This window comes from Coregonus lavaretus (assembly GCF_964263955.1).
Source record: "Coregonus lavaretus genome assembly, chromosome: 19".
Classification (NCBI taxonomy): domain Eukaryota; kingdom Metazoa; phylum Chordata; class Actinopteri; order Salmoniformes; family Salmonidae; genus Coregonus; species Coregonus lavaretus.
The window spans coordinates 388,365-408,769 of NC_140006.1; the positions used below are offsets into that span (position 1 = coordinate 388,365).

Sequence of the window (20,405 nt, forward strand, 5' to 3'; positions counted from 1 at the left end):
CCCCATCCAACCTGACAGAGCTTGAGAGGATCTGCAGAGAAGAATGGGAGAAACTCCCCAAATACAGGTGTGCCAAGCTTGTAGTCATACCCAAGAAGACTTGAGGCTGTAATCGCTGCCAAAGGTGCTTCAACAAAGTGCTGAGTAAAGGGTCTGTATACTTATGTAAATGTGATATTTCCATAAATTTCTAAAAACCAGTTTTTTTCTTTGTCATTATGCGGTATTGTGTGTAGATTGATGAGGGGGAAAAACAATTGAATCCATTTTAGAATAAGCCTGTAACGTAACAAAATGTGGAAAAAGTCAAGGCGTCTGAATACTTTCCGAATGCACTGTAAATGCAGATGTGCCATCCCAAGCTTCAGCCTATTTATTTCAGGCTACAGGTTATAATGCTTTTAAAGGGAAAATTATATTTCAAATTGTGTCAACATAATTATATATTCTTTCATTTTGGAGTAGAATGTCCTTTTCAAAGTCACCAGAAGTGACCTCGTCACAGACGTTCCCCCCCACTCTAATTTTGCCACCGCTGCTGAAAAAAATCCTAGGGGAAACACTGACATTTGACCAGAGACCTATGGGCCTTTGTAAAAAGTAGTGCACTATAAAGGGAATAGGGTGCAATTTGGGACAGAGCCTCGGCTAATCCTGTGCTGTGTATCTTTCTTGATGTTCTTTCTGACCATCTTGGTCTAAAGCCAGATATCCATCCTCAGCATCAAACGACTCAGCTGTAATCATGATATACAGTGAGGGAAAAAAGTATTTTATCCCCTGCTGATTTTGTACGTTTGCCCACTGACAAAGAAATTATCAGTCTATAATATTTATGATAGGTTTATTTGAACAGTGAGAGACAGAATAACAACAACAAAAATCCAGAAAAACGCATGTCAAAAATGTTATGAATTGATTTACATTTTAATGAGGGAAATAAGTATTTGACCCCCTCTCAATCAGAAAGATTTCTGGCTCCCAGGTGTCTTTTATACAGGCAACGAGCTGAGATTAGGAGTACGCTCTTAAAGGGAGTGCTCCTAATCTCAGCTTGTTACCTGTATAAAAGACACCTGTCCACAGAAGCAATCAATCAATCAGATTCCAAACTCTCCACCATGACCAAGACCAAAGAGCTCTCCAAGGATGTCAGGGACAAGATTGTAGACCTACACAAGGCTGGAATGGGCTACAAGACCATCGCCAAGCAGCTTGGTGAGAAGGTGACAACAGTTGGTGCGATTATTCGCAAATGGAAGAAACACAAAAGAACTGTCAATCTCCCTCGGCCTGGGGCTCCATGCAAGATCTCACCTCGTGGAGTTGCAATGATCATGAAAACTGAGGAATCAGCCCAGAACTACACGGGAGGATCTTGTCAATGATCTCAAGGCAGCTGGGACCATAATCACCAAGAAAACAATTGGTAACACACTACGCCGTGAAGGACTGAAATCCTGCAGCGCCCGCAAGGTCCCCCTGCTCAAGAAAGCACATATACAGGCCCGTCTGAAGTTTGCCAATGAACATCTGAATGATTCAGAGGAGAACTGGGTGAAAGTGTTGTGGTCAAATGAGACCAAAATCGAGCACTTCGGCATCAACTCAACTCGCCGTGTTTGGAGGAGGAGGAATGCTGCCTATGACCCCAAAAACACCATCCCCACCGTCAAACATGGAGGTGGAAACATTATGCTTTGGGGGTGTTTTTCTGCTAAGGGGACAGGACAACTTCACCGCATCAAAGGGACGATGGACGGGGCCATGTACCGTCAAATCTTGGGTGACAACCTCCTTCCCTCAGCCAGGGCATTGAAAATGGGTCGTGGATGGGTTTTTCAGCATGACAATGACCCAAAACACACGGCCAAGGCAACAAAGGAGTGGCTCAAGAAGAAGCACATTAAGGTCCTGGAGTGGCCTAGCCAGTCTCCAGACCTTAATCCCATAGAAAATATGTGGAGGGAGCTGAAGGTTCGAGTTGCCAAACGTCAGCCTCGAAACCTTAGTGACTTGGAGAAGATCTCCAAAGAGGAGTGGGACAAAATCCCTCCTGAGATGTGTGCAAACCTGGTGGCCAACTACAAGAAACGCCTGACCTCTGTGATTGCCAACAAGGGTTTTGCCACCAAGTACTAAATCATGTTTTGCAGAGGGGTCAAATACTTATTTCCCTCATTAAAATGCTAATCAATTTATAACATACATTGACATGCATTTTTCTGGATTTTTATGTTGTTATTCTGTCTCTCACTGTTCAAATAAACCTACCATTAAAATGATAGACTGATCATTTCTTTGTCAGTGGGCAAACGTACAAAATCAGCAGGGGATCAAATACTTTTTTCCCTCACTGTAAGATGTTTTATTGTCACATACACCGGATAGGTACAGTGAAATGTGTTGTTTTACAGGGTCAGCCATAGTAGTACAGCGCCCCTGGAGCAAATTAGGGTTAAGTGCCTTGCTCAAGGGTACATTTCACCATGTCAGCCCAGTATTCAAACAAGCCACCTTTCGGTTATTGGCCCAACGCTCTTACCGCTAGGCTAATACTAACGGTGAACGTGTGCATCTGGACATACTCTTCATTAACACAGCTAGTTAGTCAGTTGGCCACATCCTCAGTATCTACAGCTGCACTCTTTTACACTTTCTCACACTTTTTATATGCTGCCACACATTTTTCTGGCAGCCACATGTGCTCTCGTTGACTGAACTGATCATATAAATTATTAATCAACACACAATGACTGATTTCTCCTTTGTTTTTTGTCTTTGTCTTCTGCAGGAAGAGTCATCGATGTGGATAATGGCATCGTGTGTGAGAGTGTCCCTATCATCACTCCCAATGGAGACATAGTGGTCTCCAGCCTCAACTTCAAGGTGAGAAATAACACAGCAAAATCCTGGCCGATGTTCAGTAGTGAAAAAACGTTTTCAAATTAAGTGAAATACTTCAAATTAAGTACTACCTGAACTTATCCAATAAGAAAACATATTTTTGTCTTCCATTTCCAAAGTGTTGTGAAAATGTTTCCTACGAAAGATCCTGCCCAGCATCCTACTAAATCATTCTAAATGTTACAGTACCTGTGATGCTGTTACTATATTTTCCTAATCCTCCAGCCATCTTCCCCCAGGGTAGGGTGCTTTGTCCTTTGTTATGTTACCAGGAAATTAGCTCACTTTGAGATTTGCATTTCTTTTTTAAGTGAACCCTGGCTAAGAGAAGGAAGCACACATGTAATTATCACACACGCACACACACACTAAATTGCATAGTATAAAATAAGGACAGTATGGCTTCCTAATACTCGACATAAACCATGACAAAAAAATATGTAGGGACTACTTACAGTCAAGTGATTCAGACTAGTCTCGCTTTGCCAAACTCATGTCATTGGTTGTTAGACACAGCAGCTGTGATGAGACTATTCAGTTACTCCGAGGCTATAACGTGTGTGTGAATGATGTTTCTTGCAGGTGGAGGAAGGTATGCACCTGTTGATCACAGGTCCTAACGGCTGTGGGAAGAGTTCTCTGTTCAGGATCCTCAGTGGGCTGTGGCCTGTGTATGGGGGGCTGCTGCACAAACCCTCCCCACAACACATGTTCTACATACCACAAAGGTCAGTGGTTGTCACTGTCACACACATCTTTATGCCCACACGTGTACTGACTCTGACACACATGGACCCATGTATAGATGTAGGATCTTCATTTGAAACTTGTAGGGTATTCAAGGTTTAAAAAGGCTTCTAAAGTTTGTAATTCCACTTTAAAATATCAGACTTGATTTGCCCTAATGAAAGATGTATCAACCCCTACAAAAAATGTCCATTCATTATAATCCACATAATAATTCACATTTCCTGTTGCTGCAGGATTATTTTCCTGCTGTAGCAAACTGGCTCAAATGAAGATCCTACATCTGTATATGTACCATGCAGGCTTGCATAGAGGCATGCACGGATGCATATTCTGCATGCATGCACACGCACAACCACATTCACACACTACATACACACAGTTAAATGTATTGAAAATCAGCAGTAGGGATCCTTACCCTCTAGACTCAGTAACTGGATCTCCATGGAGAGTGAGAGAGAGAAACCAGACCTTAGAGTAGTGAAATATTTACTAGCTCTTCCAGGTGTTTGACGGCTTTACAGTAATGCTGAAACGTGACACACACACACAGTTTTGTATTGCTATACTTGTGGGGACCAAGTCATTGATTCCCATCCAAAATCCTATTTTCTCTAACCCCTAAACCTAACCCTAACCTTAACCCTTAACCTAACCATAACCCTAAACTTACCCTAAGCCTAACCTTAACCCCAAACCCTAACCCTAAAACGATACAACCTTAACCCCAACCTTAATTCTAACCCTAATTGTAACCCTAACCCTAAACCTAACCCCTAGCTTAAAATAGCATTTTTCCTTGTGGGGACCAGCAAAATGTCTCCACTTGTCTGAATTTTCCTTGTTTTACTATCCTTGTGAGGACTTCTGGTACCCACAAGAATAGTAAAATAAACACACACACACACACACACACATATAAACTCAGCAAAAAATTTTTTTTCCCTTTTTCAGGACCCTGTCTTTCAAAGATAATTCGTAAAAATCCAAAGAACTTCACAGATCTTCATTGTAAAGTGTTTAAACACTGTTTCCCATGCTTGTTCAATGAACCATAAACAATGAATGAACATGCACCTGTGGAACGGTCTTTAAGACACTAACAGCTTACAGACGATAGGCAATTAAGGTCACAGTTATGAAAACTTAGGACACTAAAGAGGCCTTTCTACTGACTCTGAAAAACACCAAAAGAAAGATGCCCAGGGTACCTGCTCATCTGCGTGAACGTGCCTTAGGCATGCTGCAAGGAGGCGTGAGGACTGCAGATGTGGCCAGAGCAATAAATTACAATGTCTGTACTGTGAGACGCCTAAGACAGCGCTACAGGGAGACAGGAGGACAGCTGATCGTCCTCGCCGTGGCAGACCACGTGTAACAACACCTGCACAGGATCGGTACATCCGAACATCACACCTGCGGGACAGGTACAGGATGGCAACAACAACTGCCCGGTTACACCAGGAACGCATCAGTGCTCAGACCGTCCGCAATAGGCTGAGAGAGGCTGGACTGAGGGCTTGTAGGCTTGTTGTAAGGCAGGTCCTCACCAGACATCACCGGCAACAACGTCGCCTATGGGCACAAACCCACCTTCGCTGGACCAGACAGGACTGGCAAAAAGTGCTCTTCACTGACGAGTCGCGGTTTTGTCTCACCAGGGGTGATGGTCGGATTCGCGTTTATTGTTGAAGGAATGAGCGTTACACCGAGGCCTGTACTCTGGAGCGGGATCGATTTGGAGGTGGAGGGTCCGTCATGGTCTGGGGCGGTGTGTCACAGCATCATCGGACTGAGTTTGTTGTCATTGCAGGCAATCTCAACGCTGTGCGTTACAGGGAAGACATCCTCCTCCCTCATGTGGTACCCTTCCATGACCCTCCAGCATGACAATGCCATTTACATTTTACATTTAAGTCATTTAGCAGACGCTCTTATCTAGAGCGACTTACAAATTGGTGCATTCAACTTAGGATAGCCAGTGGGACAACCACATCTTGATCACAATAAGTGCATTTCTTTAAACAAGTCAGTGCTAGCAGGTGAAATAAGTCAGGTGTTAGTTTAGACAAAAGACAGTGGTAGTAAAGGGGGAGTAGAAGGATTACTATAAAACTATTCCAGGTATTCCTTAAAGAGGTAGGGTTTCAAGTGTCTTCGGAAGGTGGTCAGTGACTCCGCTGTCCTGGCATCGTGGGGGAGCTTGTTCCACCATTGGGGTGCCAGAGCAGCGAATAGCTTTGACTGGGCTAAGCAGGAACTGTGCTTCTGTAGAGGTAGGGGGGCTAGCAGGCCAGAGGTGGATGAACGTAGTGCCCTCGTTTTGGGTGTAGGGTCTGATCAGAGCCTGAAGGTAAGGAGGTGCTGTTCCCCTCACAGCTCCGTAGGCAAGCGCCATGGTTTTGTAGTAGCTTCAACTGAAAGCCAGTGGAGTGTGCGGAGGAGCGGGGTGACGTGAGAGAACTTGGGAAGGTTGAACATCAGACGGGCTGCAGCATTCTGGATAAGTTGCAGGGGTTTAATGGCACAGGCAGGGAGCCCAGCCAACAGCGAGTTGTAATAATCCAGACGGGAGATGACAAGTGCCTGGATTAGGAGCTGTGCCGCTTTCTGTGTGAGGTAGGGTCGTACTCTGCGAATGTTGTAGAGCATGAACCTGCAGGATCGGGTCACCGCTTTGATGTTAGCAGAGAACGACAGGGTGTTGTCCAGGGTCACACCAAGGTTCTTTGCACTCTGGGAGGAGGACACAATGGAGTTGTCAACCGTGATGGTAAGATCATGGAGCGGGCAGTCCTTCCCCGGGAGGAAGAGCAGCTCCGTCTTGCCGAGGTTCAGCTTGATGTGGTGATCCGACATCCACACTGATATGTCTGCCAGACATGCAGAGATGCGATTCGCCACCTGGTTATCAGAAGAGGGAAAGGAGAACATTTATTGTGTGTCGTCTGCGTAGCAATGATAGGAGAGACCATGTGAGGATATGACAGAGCCAAGTGACTTGGTGTATAGAGATAATAGGAGAGGGCCTAGAACTGAGCCCTGGGGGACACCAGTGGTGAGAGCACGTGGTGCGGAGACAGATTCTCACCACGCCACCTGGTAGGAGTGACATGTCAGGTAGGACGCAATCCAAGAGTGAGCAGCGCCGGAGATGCCCAACTCGGAGAGGGTGGAGAGGAGGATCTGATGGTTCACAGTATCAAAGGCAGCAGATAGGTCTAGAAGGATAAGAGCAGAGGAGAGAGAGTTAGCTTTGGCAGAGCGGAGAGCCTCCGTGACACAGAGAAGAGTAGTCTCAGTTGAATGACCAGTATTGAAACCTGACTGGTTAGGATCAAGAAGGTCATTCTGAGAGAGATAGCAGGAGAGTTGGCTAGAGACGGCACGCTCAAGAGTTTTGGAGAGAAAAGAAAGAAGGTATACTGGTCTGTAGTTGTTGACATCGGAGGGATCGAGTGTAGGTTTTTTGAGGAGGGGTGCAACTCTTGCCCTCTTGAAGATGGAAGGGACATAGCCAGCGGTCAAGGATGAGTTGATGAGCGAGGTGAGGTAAGGGCCTTGTGGAGAGGTTGGAGTCTGTTTGATTGAGTGTGTGGACAGGTGTCTTTTGTAGAGGTAACGAGTTCAAACAGGTGCAGTTAATATAGGTAACAGGAACAGGAGGGCTTCTTAAAGAAAAACTAACAGGTCTGTGAGAGCCGGAATTCTTACTGGTTGGTAGGTGATCAAATACTGATGTCATGCAATAAAATGCAAATTAATTACTTAAAAATCATACAATGTGATTTTCTGGATTTTTCTCTCACAGTTGAAGTGTACCTATGATAAAAGTTACAGACCTCTACATGCTTTGTAAGTAGGAAAACCTGCAAAATCGGCAGTATATATATATATATATATATATAAATACTGCTCAAGAACATAATGGGAACACTTAAACAACACAATGTAACTCCAAGTCAATCACACTTCTGTGAAATCAAACTGTCCACTTAGGAAGCAACACTGATTGACAATACATTTCACATGCTGTTGTGCAAATGGAATAGACAACAGGTGGAAATTATAGGCAATTAGCAAGACACCCCAAATAAAGGACTGGTTTTGCAGGTGGTGACCACAGACCACTTCTCAGTTCCTATGCTTCCTGGCTGATGTTTTGGTCACTTTTGAATGCTGGCGGTGCTTTCACTCTAGTGGTAGCATGAGACGGAGTCTACAACGCACACAAGTGGCTCAGGTAGTTCAGCTCATCCAGGATGGCACATCAATGCGAGCTGTGGCAAGAAGGTTTTCTGTGTCTGTCAGCGTAGTGTCCAGATCATGGAGGCGCTACCAGGAGACAGGCCAGTACATCAGGATACGTGGAGGAGGCCGTAGGAGGGCAACAAACCAGCAGCAGGACCGCTACCTCCGCCTTTGTGCAGTGAGGAGTAGGAGGAGCACTTCCAGAGCCCTGCAAAATGACCTCCAGCAGGCCACAAATGTGCATGTGTCTACTCAAACGGTCAGAAACAGACTTCATGAGGGTGGTATGAGGGCCCGACGTCCACAGGTGGGGGTTGTGCTTACAGCCCAACACCGTGCAGGATGTTTGGCATTTGCCAGAGAACACCAAAATTGGCAAATTCGCCACTGGCGCCCTGTGCTCTTCACAGATGAAAGCAGGTTCACACTGAGTACATGTGACAGACGTGACAGAGTCTGGAGACGCCGTGGAGAACGTTCTGCTGCCTGCAACATCCTCCAGCATGACCGGTTTGGTGGTGGGTCAGTCATGGTGTGGGGTGGCATTTCTTTGGGGGGCCGCACAGCCCTCCATGTGCTCGCCAGAGGTAGCCTGACTGCCATTAGGTACCGAGATGAGATCCTCAGACCCCTTGTGAGAACATATGCTGGTGTGGTTGGCCCTGGGTTCCTCCTAATGCAAGACAATGCTAGACCTCATGTGGCTGGAGTGTGTCAGCAGTTCCTGCAAGAGGAAGGCATTGATGCTATGGACTGGCCCGCCTGTTCCACAGACCTGAATCCAATTGAGCACATCTGGGACATCATGTCTCGCTCCATCCACCAACGCCACGTTGCACCACAGACTGTCCAGGAGTTGGCGGATGCTTTAGTCCAGGTCTGGGAGGAGATCCCTCAGGAGACCATCCGCCACCTCATCAGGAGCATGCCCAGGCGTTGTAGGGAGGTCATACAGGCACGTGGAGGCCACACACACTACTGAGCCTAATTTTTACTTGTTTTAAGGACATTACATCAAAGTTGGATCAGCCTGTAGTGTGGTTTTCCACTTTAATTTTGAGGGTGACTCCAAATCCAGACCTCCATGGGTTGATCAATTTGATTTCCATTGATAATTTTTGTGTGATTTTGTTGTCAGCACATTCAACTATGTAAAGAAAAAAGTATTTAATAAGATTATTTCATTCATTCAGATCTAGGATGTGTTATTTTAGTGTTCCCTTTATTTTTTTGAGCACTGATTTTGTACGTTTGCCCACAGACAAAGAAATTATCAGTCTATAATTTTAATGGTAGGTTTATTTGAACAGTGAGAGACAGAATACCAACAAAGAAATCCAAAAAAACGCATTTCAAAATGAGGGAAATAAGTATTTGACCCCCTCTCAATCAGAAAGATTTCTGGCTCCCAGGTGTCTTTTATACAGGTAACGAGCTGAGATTAGGAGCACACTCTTAAAGGGAGTGCTCCTAATCTCAGCTTGTTACCTGTATAAAAGACACCTGTCCACAGAAGATTGTAGACCTACACAAGGCTGGAATGGGCTACAAGACCATCGCCAAGCAGCTTGGTGAGAAGGTGACAACAGTTGGTGCTATTATTCGCAAATGGAAGAAACACAAAAGAACTGTCAATCTCCCTTGGCCTGGGGCTCCATGCAAGATCTCACCTCATGGAGTTGCAATGATCATGAGAACGGTGAGTAATCAGCCCAGAACTACACAGGAGGATCTTGTCAATGATCTCAAGGCAGCTGGGACCATTGTCACCAAGAAAACATTTGGTAACACACTACGCTGTGAAGGACTGAAATCCTGCAGCGCCCGCAAGGTCCCCCTGCTCAAGAAAGCACATATACAGGCCCATCTGAAGTTTGCCAATGAACATCTGAATGATTCAGAGGAGAACTGGGTGAAAGTGTTGTGGTCAGATGAGACCAAAATGGAGCTCTTTGGCATCAACTCAACTCGCCGTGTTTGGAGGAGGAGGAATGCTGCCTATGACCCCAAGAACACCATCCCTACCGTCAAACATGGAGGTGGAAACATTATGCTTTGGGGGTGTTTTTCTGCTAAGGGGACAGGACAACTTCACCGCATCAAAGGGACGATGGACGGGGCCATGTACCGTCAAATCTTGGGTGAGAACTTCCTTCCCTCAGCCAGGGCATTGAAAATGGGTTGTGGATAGTTATTCCAGCATGACAATGACCCAAAACACACGGCCAAGGCAACAAAGGAGTGGCTCAAGAAGAAGCACATTAAGGTCCTGGAGTGGCCTAGCCAGTCTCCAGACCTTAATCCCATAGAAAATCTGTGGAGGGAGCTGAAGGTTTGAGTTGCCAAACGTCAGCAACAAGGGTTTTGCCACCAAGTCATGTTTTGCAGAGGGGTCAAATACTTATTTCCCTCATTAAAATGCAAATCAATTTATAACATTTTTGACATGCGTTTTTCTGCATTATTTTGTTGTTATTCTGTCTCTCACTGTTCAAATTAACCTACCATTAAAATTATAGACTGATCATGTCTTTGTCAGTGTGCAAACGTACAAAATCAGCAGGGGATCAAATACTTTTTTCCCTCACTGTATATATACACAAACACACAGATTTGTATTGCTATCCTTGTGTGGACCAAATAATTGATTCCCATCCAAAATCCTATTTTCCCTAACCCTGAATCTAATCCTAACTCTAATCTTAATCTAACCATAACCCTAAATTTACGCTAAGCCTAACCTTAACCCCCAACCCCTAACCCTAAAACTATACCTAACCCTAAACCTAACCGTAGCCCCTAACCCTATCCCCAACCTTAATTCTAACCCTAATTGTAACCATAACCTAAACTTAACCCCTAAGCCTAAAATAGCATTTTTCCTTGTGGGGACCGGCAAAATGTCCCCACTTGTCAGAATTCTCCATGTTTTACAATCCTTTTGAGGAGTTCTGGTACCCACAAGGATAGTAAAATAAAAACACAGACACACAACACACACACAGTTAAATGTATTGAAAATCAGCAGCAGGTAACCTTACCCTCTAGACTCAGTAACTGGATCTCCATGGAGAGTGAGAGAGAGAAACCAGACCTTAGAGTAGTGAAATATTTACCCGATCTTCCAGGTGTTTTGACGGCTTTATTATAATGGTGAAACGTGACACACACACACACACACTGACCTCTTTACCCAAATGTTGTGTCTGACTATCTCCCCCCTCCCTCGCTCTCTCCTCAGGCCGTACATGTCCATTGGGACCCTGAGAGACCAGGTGATCTACCCAGACTCTCTAAAAGACATGCATGACAGAGGCTACAGAGACAAGGACCTGGAGGTCATACTAGACATCGTTAACCTCAACCAGATAGTGACTCGCGAGGGCGGTAAGAACCGGGGAGGGGGCAGTGAGGGAAATACTATCTGAGTCAGCCTAGAACAAAAGGGCTGCGTGAGTCTGACGGCATAGTAACAGGTGCACTATGAAAATAGGTAGCTGAAGCCTGACAAAACTCCCAGTAACCTATTTTTAAGCCATTTACCCTTGAGATGAATGATATGGTTTCCAAAGGGATTCCCAAACAACAACAGACATACTGAATGGGGCCCTCTTAGTTCAGCTAACACATCCTTCCTCAAAAAGTTTCTAGATCTCTTATCATACTATGCGCTGTCTGTAGTGCATTTGACCACTCAATAAGTTATTTCTGTATTTTGCTAGTGGCATCAGTCTATCCCGCTGTCACGATCGTTGAGAGACGGGTCAGACCAAGGTGCAGCGTGATATGCATACATATTTATTAAGACGAATAAACACTTGACAAAATAACAAAACAACGTAAACGTGAAGTCCTATGGGCTATACACACAACAAGCCAAACAGGAACATAAACAAGATCCCACAACCAAGGTAGGCAACATGGCTGCCTAAGTATGATCCCCAATCAGAGACAACGAGCGACAGCTGCCTCTGATTGGGAATCACACCCGGCCAAACATAGAAACATAAACCTAGATCTACAACATAGAAATACAATTAGATAAAGATCAGGGCGTGACAGTACCCCCCCCCAAAGGTGCGTACTCCGGCCGCACTAACCTGACTCATTAGGGGAGGGTCCGGGTGGGCATTCAGCCTCGGAGGCGGCTCCGGCTCCGGCTCCGGCAGTGACGACCTCTCCCTCTCTGCCTCCCCGTTGCACCCCTGGTCTGGTCTGGACCTCGGCGCGATGCTTCCCCTCTCCTTCCTCCCACGATGCACCAAGCCCTGTCTGGACCCTGATGTGGGAGACCCCGAACCTGGAGAGGGGCTGACGTCTGGGCCTGGATCGGCAATCCTCCCGCGATGCACCGTTCCCTGTCAGGACCCTGGTTTGGGAGGCCCCGACCCTGGAGAGGGGCTGACTTCTGGGTCTGGAGTGGAGCCGCTGACCGGAGCTGAACTGGACCCCGGTGGAGCGGACTGCCCTGGCTCCGGAGTGGAACCGCTGACCGGAGCTGGACTAGGCACCGGTGGAGCGGACTGCTCTGGCTCTGAAGTGGAGCAGCTGACCGGAGCTGAACTGGACCCCGGTGGAGCGGACTGCTCTGGCACTGGACTGGAGCAGCTGACCAGGGCAGGACTAGGCACCGGTAGAGCGGATTGCTCTGGCACTGGACTGGAGCAGCTGACCAGAGCTGGACTGGGCCCTGGTGGAGCGGACTGCTCTGGCACTGGACTGGAGCAGCTGACCAGGGCTGGACTAGGCACCGGTAGAGCGGATTGCTCTGGCACTGGACTGGAGCAGCTGACCAGAGCTGGACTCGGCCCTGGTGGAGCGGACTGCTCTGGCACTGGAGTGGAGCAGCTGACCGGAACTGGAGTGGGCACCGGTGGAGCGGACTGCTCTGGAAACAGCCGTACCGGGCTGCGGACACGCACCACTGGTCTGGTGCGAGGAGCAGGCACGGGCCTTGCCGGACTGGAGACGCGCACCACTGGTTTGGTGCGAGGAGCAGGCACGGGCTGTGCCGGGCTGGCGACACGCACCACTGGTTTGGTGCGCGGAGCAGGTACGGGCCGTACCAGGCTGGGGAGGCGCACTGGTGACACAGTGCGTCGAACCTGAGCAGGATATACTGGACAGTGGAGATGTACTGGAGGTCTGGAGTGTACAGCTGGCACAACTCGTCCTGGCTGGATGCCCACTTTCGCACGACACGTGCGGGGCGCTGGCACAGGACGCACTGGGCTGTGAATGCGCACTGACGACAGTGCGTATCTCCGCATACCTTGGTTCCTCAATGAACACACACTCCTTTTGTTGCCTGACCAGCTCCTCTCTCCGTGCCTCCACTACTTCCTTTTCCCTACGGGCCTCCTGCAGCGCCTCCTCTTGAAGGGAGCTCTCCTGCTCTATTCTCCCTATCAGCCCCTGTAATGTGGTGGCCTCCTCTCTTAAACTGCAGATCCGCAGGTCTTGGAGGACCTCTAAAATAGCGGCCTCCTCCTCTACAGTCAGCCTTTTTACGGCCTCCTGCTGCCTCATCGTCCACCCTTTTTTTATTGGGGTTGCCTCTCGGGTCTCCTTCATTGTCGGCACTGTTGGCGCCGTTTTCTCCTCTTCCTTCGCCCAGGGTCCTTTATTGGCTAGATTCTCCTTCATTGCCTCCCGGTAACGGATGGCCTCCTCCTCAGTAATTTTCCCCCAACCGAGGAGGACATCTACCAAGGTTACCTCCCGTTGAGTCCCAGGCATTTGGTCCTTCTGGGCACGCTGCTTGGTCCTTGTTTGGTGGGATCTTCTGTCACGATCGTTGAGAGACGGGTCAGACCAAGGTGCAGCGTGATATGCGTACATATTTATTAAGACGAATAAACACTTGACAAAATAACAAAACAACGAAATCGCGAAGTCCTATGGGCTATACACACAACAAGCCTAACAGGAACACAAACAAGATCCCACAACTAAGGTAGGCAACCAGGCTACTTAAGTATGATCCCCAATCAGAGACAACGAGCGACAGCTGCCTCTGATTGGGAATCACACCCGGCCAAACATAGAAATAGAAACCTAGATCTACAACATAGAAATACAATAACATAGATCTCAACAGAAACTCACACCCTGACCCAACCAACGAGTTCTCTAGATCAGGGCGTGACACCCGCTCCATCACTTTGGTCTTATTAAGGACATGTAGAGTGTAGTTAATTGGAGACCAGTGGTCCTGTTATTCTCCAACAATCAGCTCTATTGTTGTGACCTCACTACTAAGCCTGGTCACTCTAGGTTAGAGCCATGAATGGCTGCTCTGTCTGTAACCACTGTGTGAATGGTTCCTAGCCAGAGGAGAGGATCATTCAACTAAAATAATCTCCATGATCCAGATTTTCCACATGTTGGTTTCCCTCCAGAAGGATTATTATTTTCCCTGTTTGTTCACAAACGCAGGCTGTAGAGACAGTGGAGTCCTGCGTTTTCCTCCTGCATCATTGTTCTAAATCAGGATTAGAAAGTATTAGGTTTTTGGTCTTTTGAGATAAATATGAAACCTAGTCATTTAAATGGAAAAGACACAGGATGTCTTGCAGCGGGACAAAGAAAATGCTTGTTTTTAAGCCTTTGAGAGAGAGAACTTTTTTTAAGTAAGTCAGTCTCCTATCGAATATTCTTGAACTTTCAACTCTCTCCACAGTTGTTTCCATGGTTATGCTAACTTTAAACCCTTTGCGTTGGTCTTTGTGTAGCATTTAACCTACTTATTCCAATGGAGAATAAAACTGTAGTCAATGACAGTACTTCCAATATTAACTGACTGTGATGTGTGTATGTTTGTCTGTGTGTAGGTTGGGATGCAGAGATGGACTGGAAGGACGTGTTGTCTGGGGGAGAGAAACAGAGAATGGGTATGGCTCGCATGTTCTACAACAGGTAAGACTTGGCCTGCCATCTTAGGCTTTCTTTAACCCTGGATGTATGGTTTGGAAAAACTTCATAGTAGATATTTAGAGGTGCTGTTGATTGAATAGCCCATATTCCTCTCTTGTTTGATAGTTGATTGATTGGTGGCTAGTTGATTTAATGAATTGTTAATTAGAAATATATAAATTACTAAATTCCTTTTAATTGTGTGTCAGGCCAAAGTATGCCCTGTTGGATGAGTGCACCAGTGCTGTCAGCATTGACGTGGAGGGAAAAATATTCCAGGCTGCAAAGGATGCTGGGATATCCTTACTGTCAATCACCCACAGGCCCTCTCTCTGGTAAGAGACAGATATCATATCTGGACCAGTCTGTCCACCCCAATTCTGATCTTTTTTCCACTAGTTGGTATTTTGACCAATCACATCTTTTCACGTCAGATATTTTTTTGGGAGTTGATCTGATTGGTCAAAAGACCAATTAGTGAAAAAATATCAGAATTGGGCTGCCTGTGTAAATGCAGCCATAGTGTCTCTTCCGACAGCCGCTGTGTCTCCAATACTTAGGTGGAGCACCATGAGTTTGGCAAGCAAGACTAGTCAGATAGTTTCTTAAACCTCCAATGTGTAATATTTCTGCCACTGTTTGTCTTGAAGCACACAGATTCTGTACTGAACACTGTAGAACAGTTTTAAAGGAAAACTGTATAGAAACCTTTAGAAAAAATTAAAAGGAAATGCAAAAAAATGAACGCAAAACAAGTAGTAGGCTATAAGCAAATGCACCACTAGTTATCACGTCAGCAGTGCTCTATTCTGTATTTTCTCAGAGTTAGCCTCAGGCGTTAAACATGATTGTAGTGCAAACACAAATAGTACTACCACAATATTGTGCAAGTCTGTTCCTCTCAGGAGATTGCTGCTGCTAGTTAGTTGCTTGTTTAACCTTAGCAGTCACGTAACCCTATGACATTTTACACAACATGACATAACATGGCATGACACTACATCACGCAACAAGGCTGAGCACAGCACAAAATAATCACAACAAGACTGCAACCACAATAGAACAGAACTCATGCACCATCACGAACACTGCAATCATTTTGCATAACACAACCATAAGGTCAAAGACAATTGTATACTATTTTGAAATAATGTTGTGCTTGGACTGGATAATGAATGAATAAAAAAGAGAAACATAACGCAACCATGAAATAATCCCATCCCTAACCCATATTATTGTCATACCTACAGGAAGTACCACACCCACCTGTTACAGTTTGATGGTGAGGGAGGATGGAGGTTCGAGCAGCTGGACACCGCTACGCGTCTCTCCCTGACCGAGGAGAAACAGCGCCTCGAGTCCTCACTTGCAGGAATACCCAAGATGCAACACAGACTCAACGAACTCTGCAAGATCCTGGGAGAGGACTCAGTCCTCAAAACAGCCGACGCAGCAGAGGAGTGAAAGAAGAAGAATGAAAGAAAAAACGAGATGGATGTTTCTAAAAGTCAAAGTATTTTTTTTTTCTGTTTCAACGCACACCAAACGCATATTCCCATACGTTTCCAGTGTTGGGGTTGAGTTTTAAGAATTAATCAACAATGTTGTTTTATAGATGTTTTCATCGCTGGAAATGGTTGAGAGACTTAAAATCTCTGACAAGCTGAGACTAACATTTTATTTTGTTGAACAATGAAGTAAAATAATTTTTCATTTCTAGCACTTTACTCAATTTGAGGAAATGTAAATTTTTTATGCTGCTGAAGAAGTAGGCTAATGCTTTTTTGAGACAGTATTTTCCTTATTTTATTGTGTAGATTTGTTTGTGTTATTAAAAAAACTAATATGGACCTGAAAAGGCGCAACGCTCGCCATTAAAAATTCGTAGTTTTATTAGACAAGTTTAAAAAAGATTGACGTTTTGGCCTTTAATAGCTTTCTACGTCAATCTTTTAAACGTTGCGCCTTTTCCTGCCCAATGATGTCTACACATTTTTAGGTTTCACCTCTACTCCCTTTGGTTGAGCACCCTCTACTTCTTTCTGTAAAAAAAAACTACTAGAAAGGTCATTGGATGAAATGAAACAATGATCATCAAGTTTTTACAATCATATCAAGTTATTCATTAAGGTTAGGCTAATAAGCATACAGTTTTAAAGGTAGCCCAACTGCTCAAATTTAAAGTACCACAGCTGCGATAAATGAGTGTCCCTTTCTGTTATCTCAGCCACTGGCGCTGGGTTATATCATAAGGACATCTTCCTTATAACATTACTGAATGTGTTGTTCACAGGTTATCTCCTCAGAACTGAGGTATAGTAATATATTCAAAATACCTCAGTAGCTTTCAAGTTATCTGGCTCTGCATTTTAAATAACACCCTTCCCTAGACCTATATAGTGCACTACTTTGACCGCAGCCCTGATTTGTCTTTGTTAGTGGCTAAGAGATGGTTTTCTTAGGAGCTATTATTGGACATTGGTGCATTAGTAACAGAGCTGTGGGTCTGTTGCTATAGACTTCTGGTTTACTGAACAAATACAATGGATTTCAAGGCATTTTGTCTTGTCTCCAGCAGAGCACAGCAGGAATCGGACTGGGCTCGCTCACACAAACGCACGCAAACGCGCGCACACACACACACACACACACCACCTGGCAAAGCTCTACTCACTATCACTAGGGTAATATCTGTGTAACAGGGTGTTTTGTGTTGTCTCAGTCTACAATCTTCACCCCTATAAAAAATATGTCACATCTTCGGCAAGAGGTTTACATTGTGTTTTACAATAACCACTGTTGTTTTCCGTTGTAGTTCAGTACGGTTAATTGGTTGCTGAGTTTAATTAACTGTTGTTATATCCACCCACACTAAAATCAATCTAGTTCAACAATTCATATTTGTTACCAGCGACCTATCTCAGACTGTATACTGTGAACTTTGTTGTTTCTTTTTTTGATAATGTCATAAAATGTATTTTTAATGTAGTAATTTTAGAGTTTGATTATGCTGCCTCTGTTCACACCTGTGTATGTACAGTAAATATTCTGCTGAACAAAGCTGTCATCTCAGCTCTGCTGAGGTTACTGTAGGTCAAATCCAAGACCAGTCCTTCTAGTACTGTAGCCTTATAGCCTGGCTGTGTTAGTGTATCCCCTATACCAAGGTTCTCCAACTGGCGTTCCGCGGGCAGGTGATTTTTTTTTTTGGGGGGGGACAAGTGATTTTAATTTTGGAAATTTGTTACAAAGTATTCCCACGCATAATAGAGGGATATATTTGATCCTATACAGAAATGAGTATGTTTTAGTCAAATATTATATCTGTTTGGGCTTCTTGCGGTCCATTTGCAGTCTACAAATGATTTGTAATTATGTTCCGGCCCCCTGACCATCCACTCAAGAAAAAATAAGCCTGCGGCTGAATCTAGTTGATTATCCCTGCCCTATACGGTATATTCAATCAGTGATATCTATAAACATTGGGTATACTGATTGGGTGGCACATACAGTGGCTTGCGAAAGTATTCACCCCCCTTGGCATTTTTCCTATTTTGTTGCCTTACAACCTGGAATTAAAATGGATTTTGGGGGGGTTTGTATCATTTGATTTACACAACATGCCTACCACTTTGAAGATGCAAAATATGTATTATTGTGAAACAAACAAGAAGTCAATACTTTGTAGAGCCACCTTTTGCAGCAATTCTTCAAGGCAAAACTGCTCCAGCTCCTTCAAGTTGGATGGGTTCTGCTGTTGTACAGCAATCTTTAAGTCATACCACAGATTCTCAATTGGATTGAGGTCTGGGCTTTGACTAGGCCATTCCAAGACATTTAAATGTTTCCCCTTAAACCACTCAAGTGTTGCTTTAGCAGTATGCTTAGGGTCATTGTCCTGCTGGAAGGTGAACCTCCGTCCCAGTCTCAAATCTCTGGAAGACTGAAACAGGTCACTGTGGGAATGGTGTTCTTGGGTGATGAGAGGTGTTGGGTTTGCGCCAGACATAACGTTTTCCTTGATGGCCAAAAAGCGTAGAGTACCTTCTTCCATATGTTTGGGGAGTCTCCCACATGCCTTTTGGCGAACACCAAACGTGTTTGCTTATTTTATTCTTTAAGCAATGGCTTTTTTCTGGCCACTCTTCCGTAAAGCCCAGCTCTGTTGAGTGTACGGCTTTGCAGCTCCTTCAGGGTTATCTTTGGTCTCTTTGTTGCCTCTCTGATTAATGCCCTCCTTGCCTGGTCCGTGAGTTTTGGTGGGCGGCCCTCTCTTGGCAGGTTTGTTGTGATGCCATATTCTTTCAATTTTTTAATAATGGATTTAATGGTGCTCTGTCGGATATTTATAACCCAACCCTGGTCTGTACTTCTCCAGAACATTGTCCCTGACCTGTTTGGAGAGCTCCTTGGTCTTCATGGTGCCGCTTGCTTGGTGGTGCCCCTTGCTTAGTGGTGTTGCAGACTCTGGGGCCTTTCAGAACAGGTGTATATATACTGAGATCATGTGACACTTAGATTGCACACAGGTGGACTTTATTTAACTAATTATGTGACTTCTGAAGGTAATTGGTTGCACCAGATCTTATTTAGGGGCTTCATAGCAAAGGGGTGAATACATATGCACACACCACTTTTCGGTTATTTATTTTTTAGAATTTTTTGAAACAAGTTATTTTTTTCATTTCACTTCACCAATTTGGACTATTTTGTGTATGTCCATTACATGAAATCCAAATAAAAATCCATTTAAATTACAGGTTGTAATGCAACAAAATAGGAAAAACGCCAAGGGGGATGAATACTTTTACAAGGCACTGTACTAGTACTAGGTTTTTTGATTGGCTTATACCCTGACTGTAATGACTGTGACATGTCAGTGTCACAGAATGAAATCATTAACCGCAATGGCAGAATCTTAACAAGTGTACAATAAGTGCATCTGCTATATTTTTACCACTACATCTCAGACTAAACTGTCTTGAAGAGAAGTGACATGGAAAATAATGTATGTAAGTTATAAATATGTAAATTATATATTGTAATGTATACTTTGTTAATATGGTACTTATATTTGCCTTTGCATTGAATGGGTGAGTGTGAGTGATGCCTCAATTACTTGTTATATTTGAACTGTCTCTTTCAATCAATGCTAAACAGAGAGCATTGTGGGAGGAGAAATACAATAGCTTGCACCATGAATAGTTAGTGTTCATGGAAGTAAAGGAGTGAACTTTTGTAATATACTTGGTTATAACTACTGTTGTAAATAGGTAATAAGGCTGAAAAGAACCTACATATTCAGGCTTCTCCTCATTCCTTGGGATTCTAACTAATATTTTGTGTCTTGAAAAGGACACCTGACATAGTTTGAAACCTGATTTCCCTGTACTGTAAAAAAACAAAAAAAAACATGATGTGTTGCTCAGCCCTGTTGATAGGAAGTATCTACAGTATACTACTGGATGAAACAGTGTCTTAAAGTGACTGAGAATGGTATGGAGTGAGTAGAATCAAGAGGTGATGCTTGAAACTGTATACATGAAAACATGTACACATGACCATGAGTTTAGCTATGTAACCAA

The 20,405-nt window shown here is 44.7% G+C and overlaps 1 protein-coding gene across 1 annotated transcript in view; it reads left to right on the forward strand.

Annotated features, from left to right (window-relative positions):
- Positions 1 to 17,873, forward strand: part of LOC311146755 (ATP-binding cassette sub-family D member 2-like) — a 38,857-nt gene extending 20,984 nt beyond the window's left edge. Inside the window, exons 5-10 of the mRNA XM_084183320.1 lie at positions 2,795 to 2,889; positions 3,490 to 3,635; positions 11,147 to 11,292; positions 14,739 to 14,823; positions 15,030 to 15,155; positions 16,071 to 17,873. Coding sequence (XP_084039446.1) covers positions 2,795 to 2,889; positions 3,490 to 3,635; positions 11,147 to 11,292; positions 14,739 to 14,823; positions 15,030 to 15,155; positions 16,071 to 16,284 — 812 coding nt within the window. The 3' untranslated portion in view covers positions 16,285 to 17,873. The remainder of the gene's footprint in view (positions 1 to 2,794; positions 2,890 to 3,489; positions 3,636 to 11,146; positions 11,293 to 14,738; positions 14,824 to 15,029; positions 15,156 to 16,070) is intronic.
- The last annotated feature ends 2,532 nt before the right edge of the window (positions 17,874 to 20,405 follow it).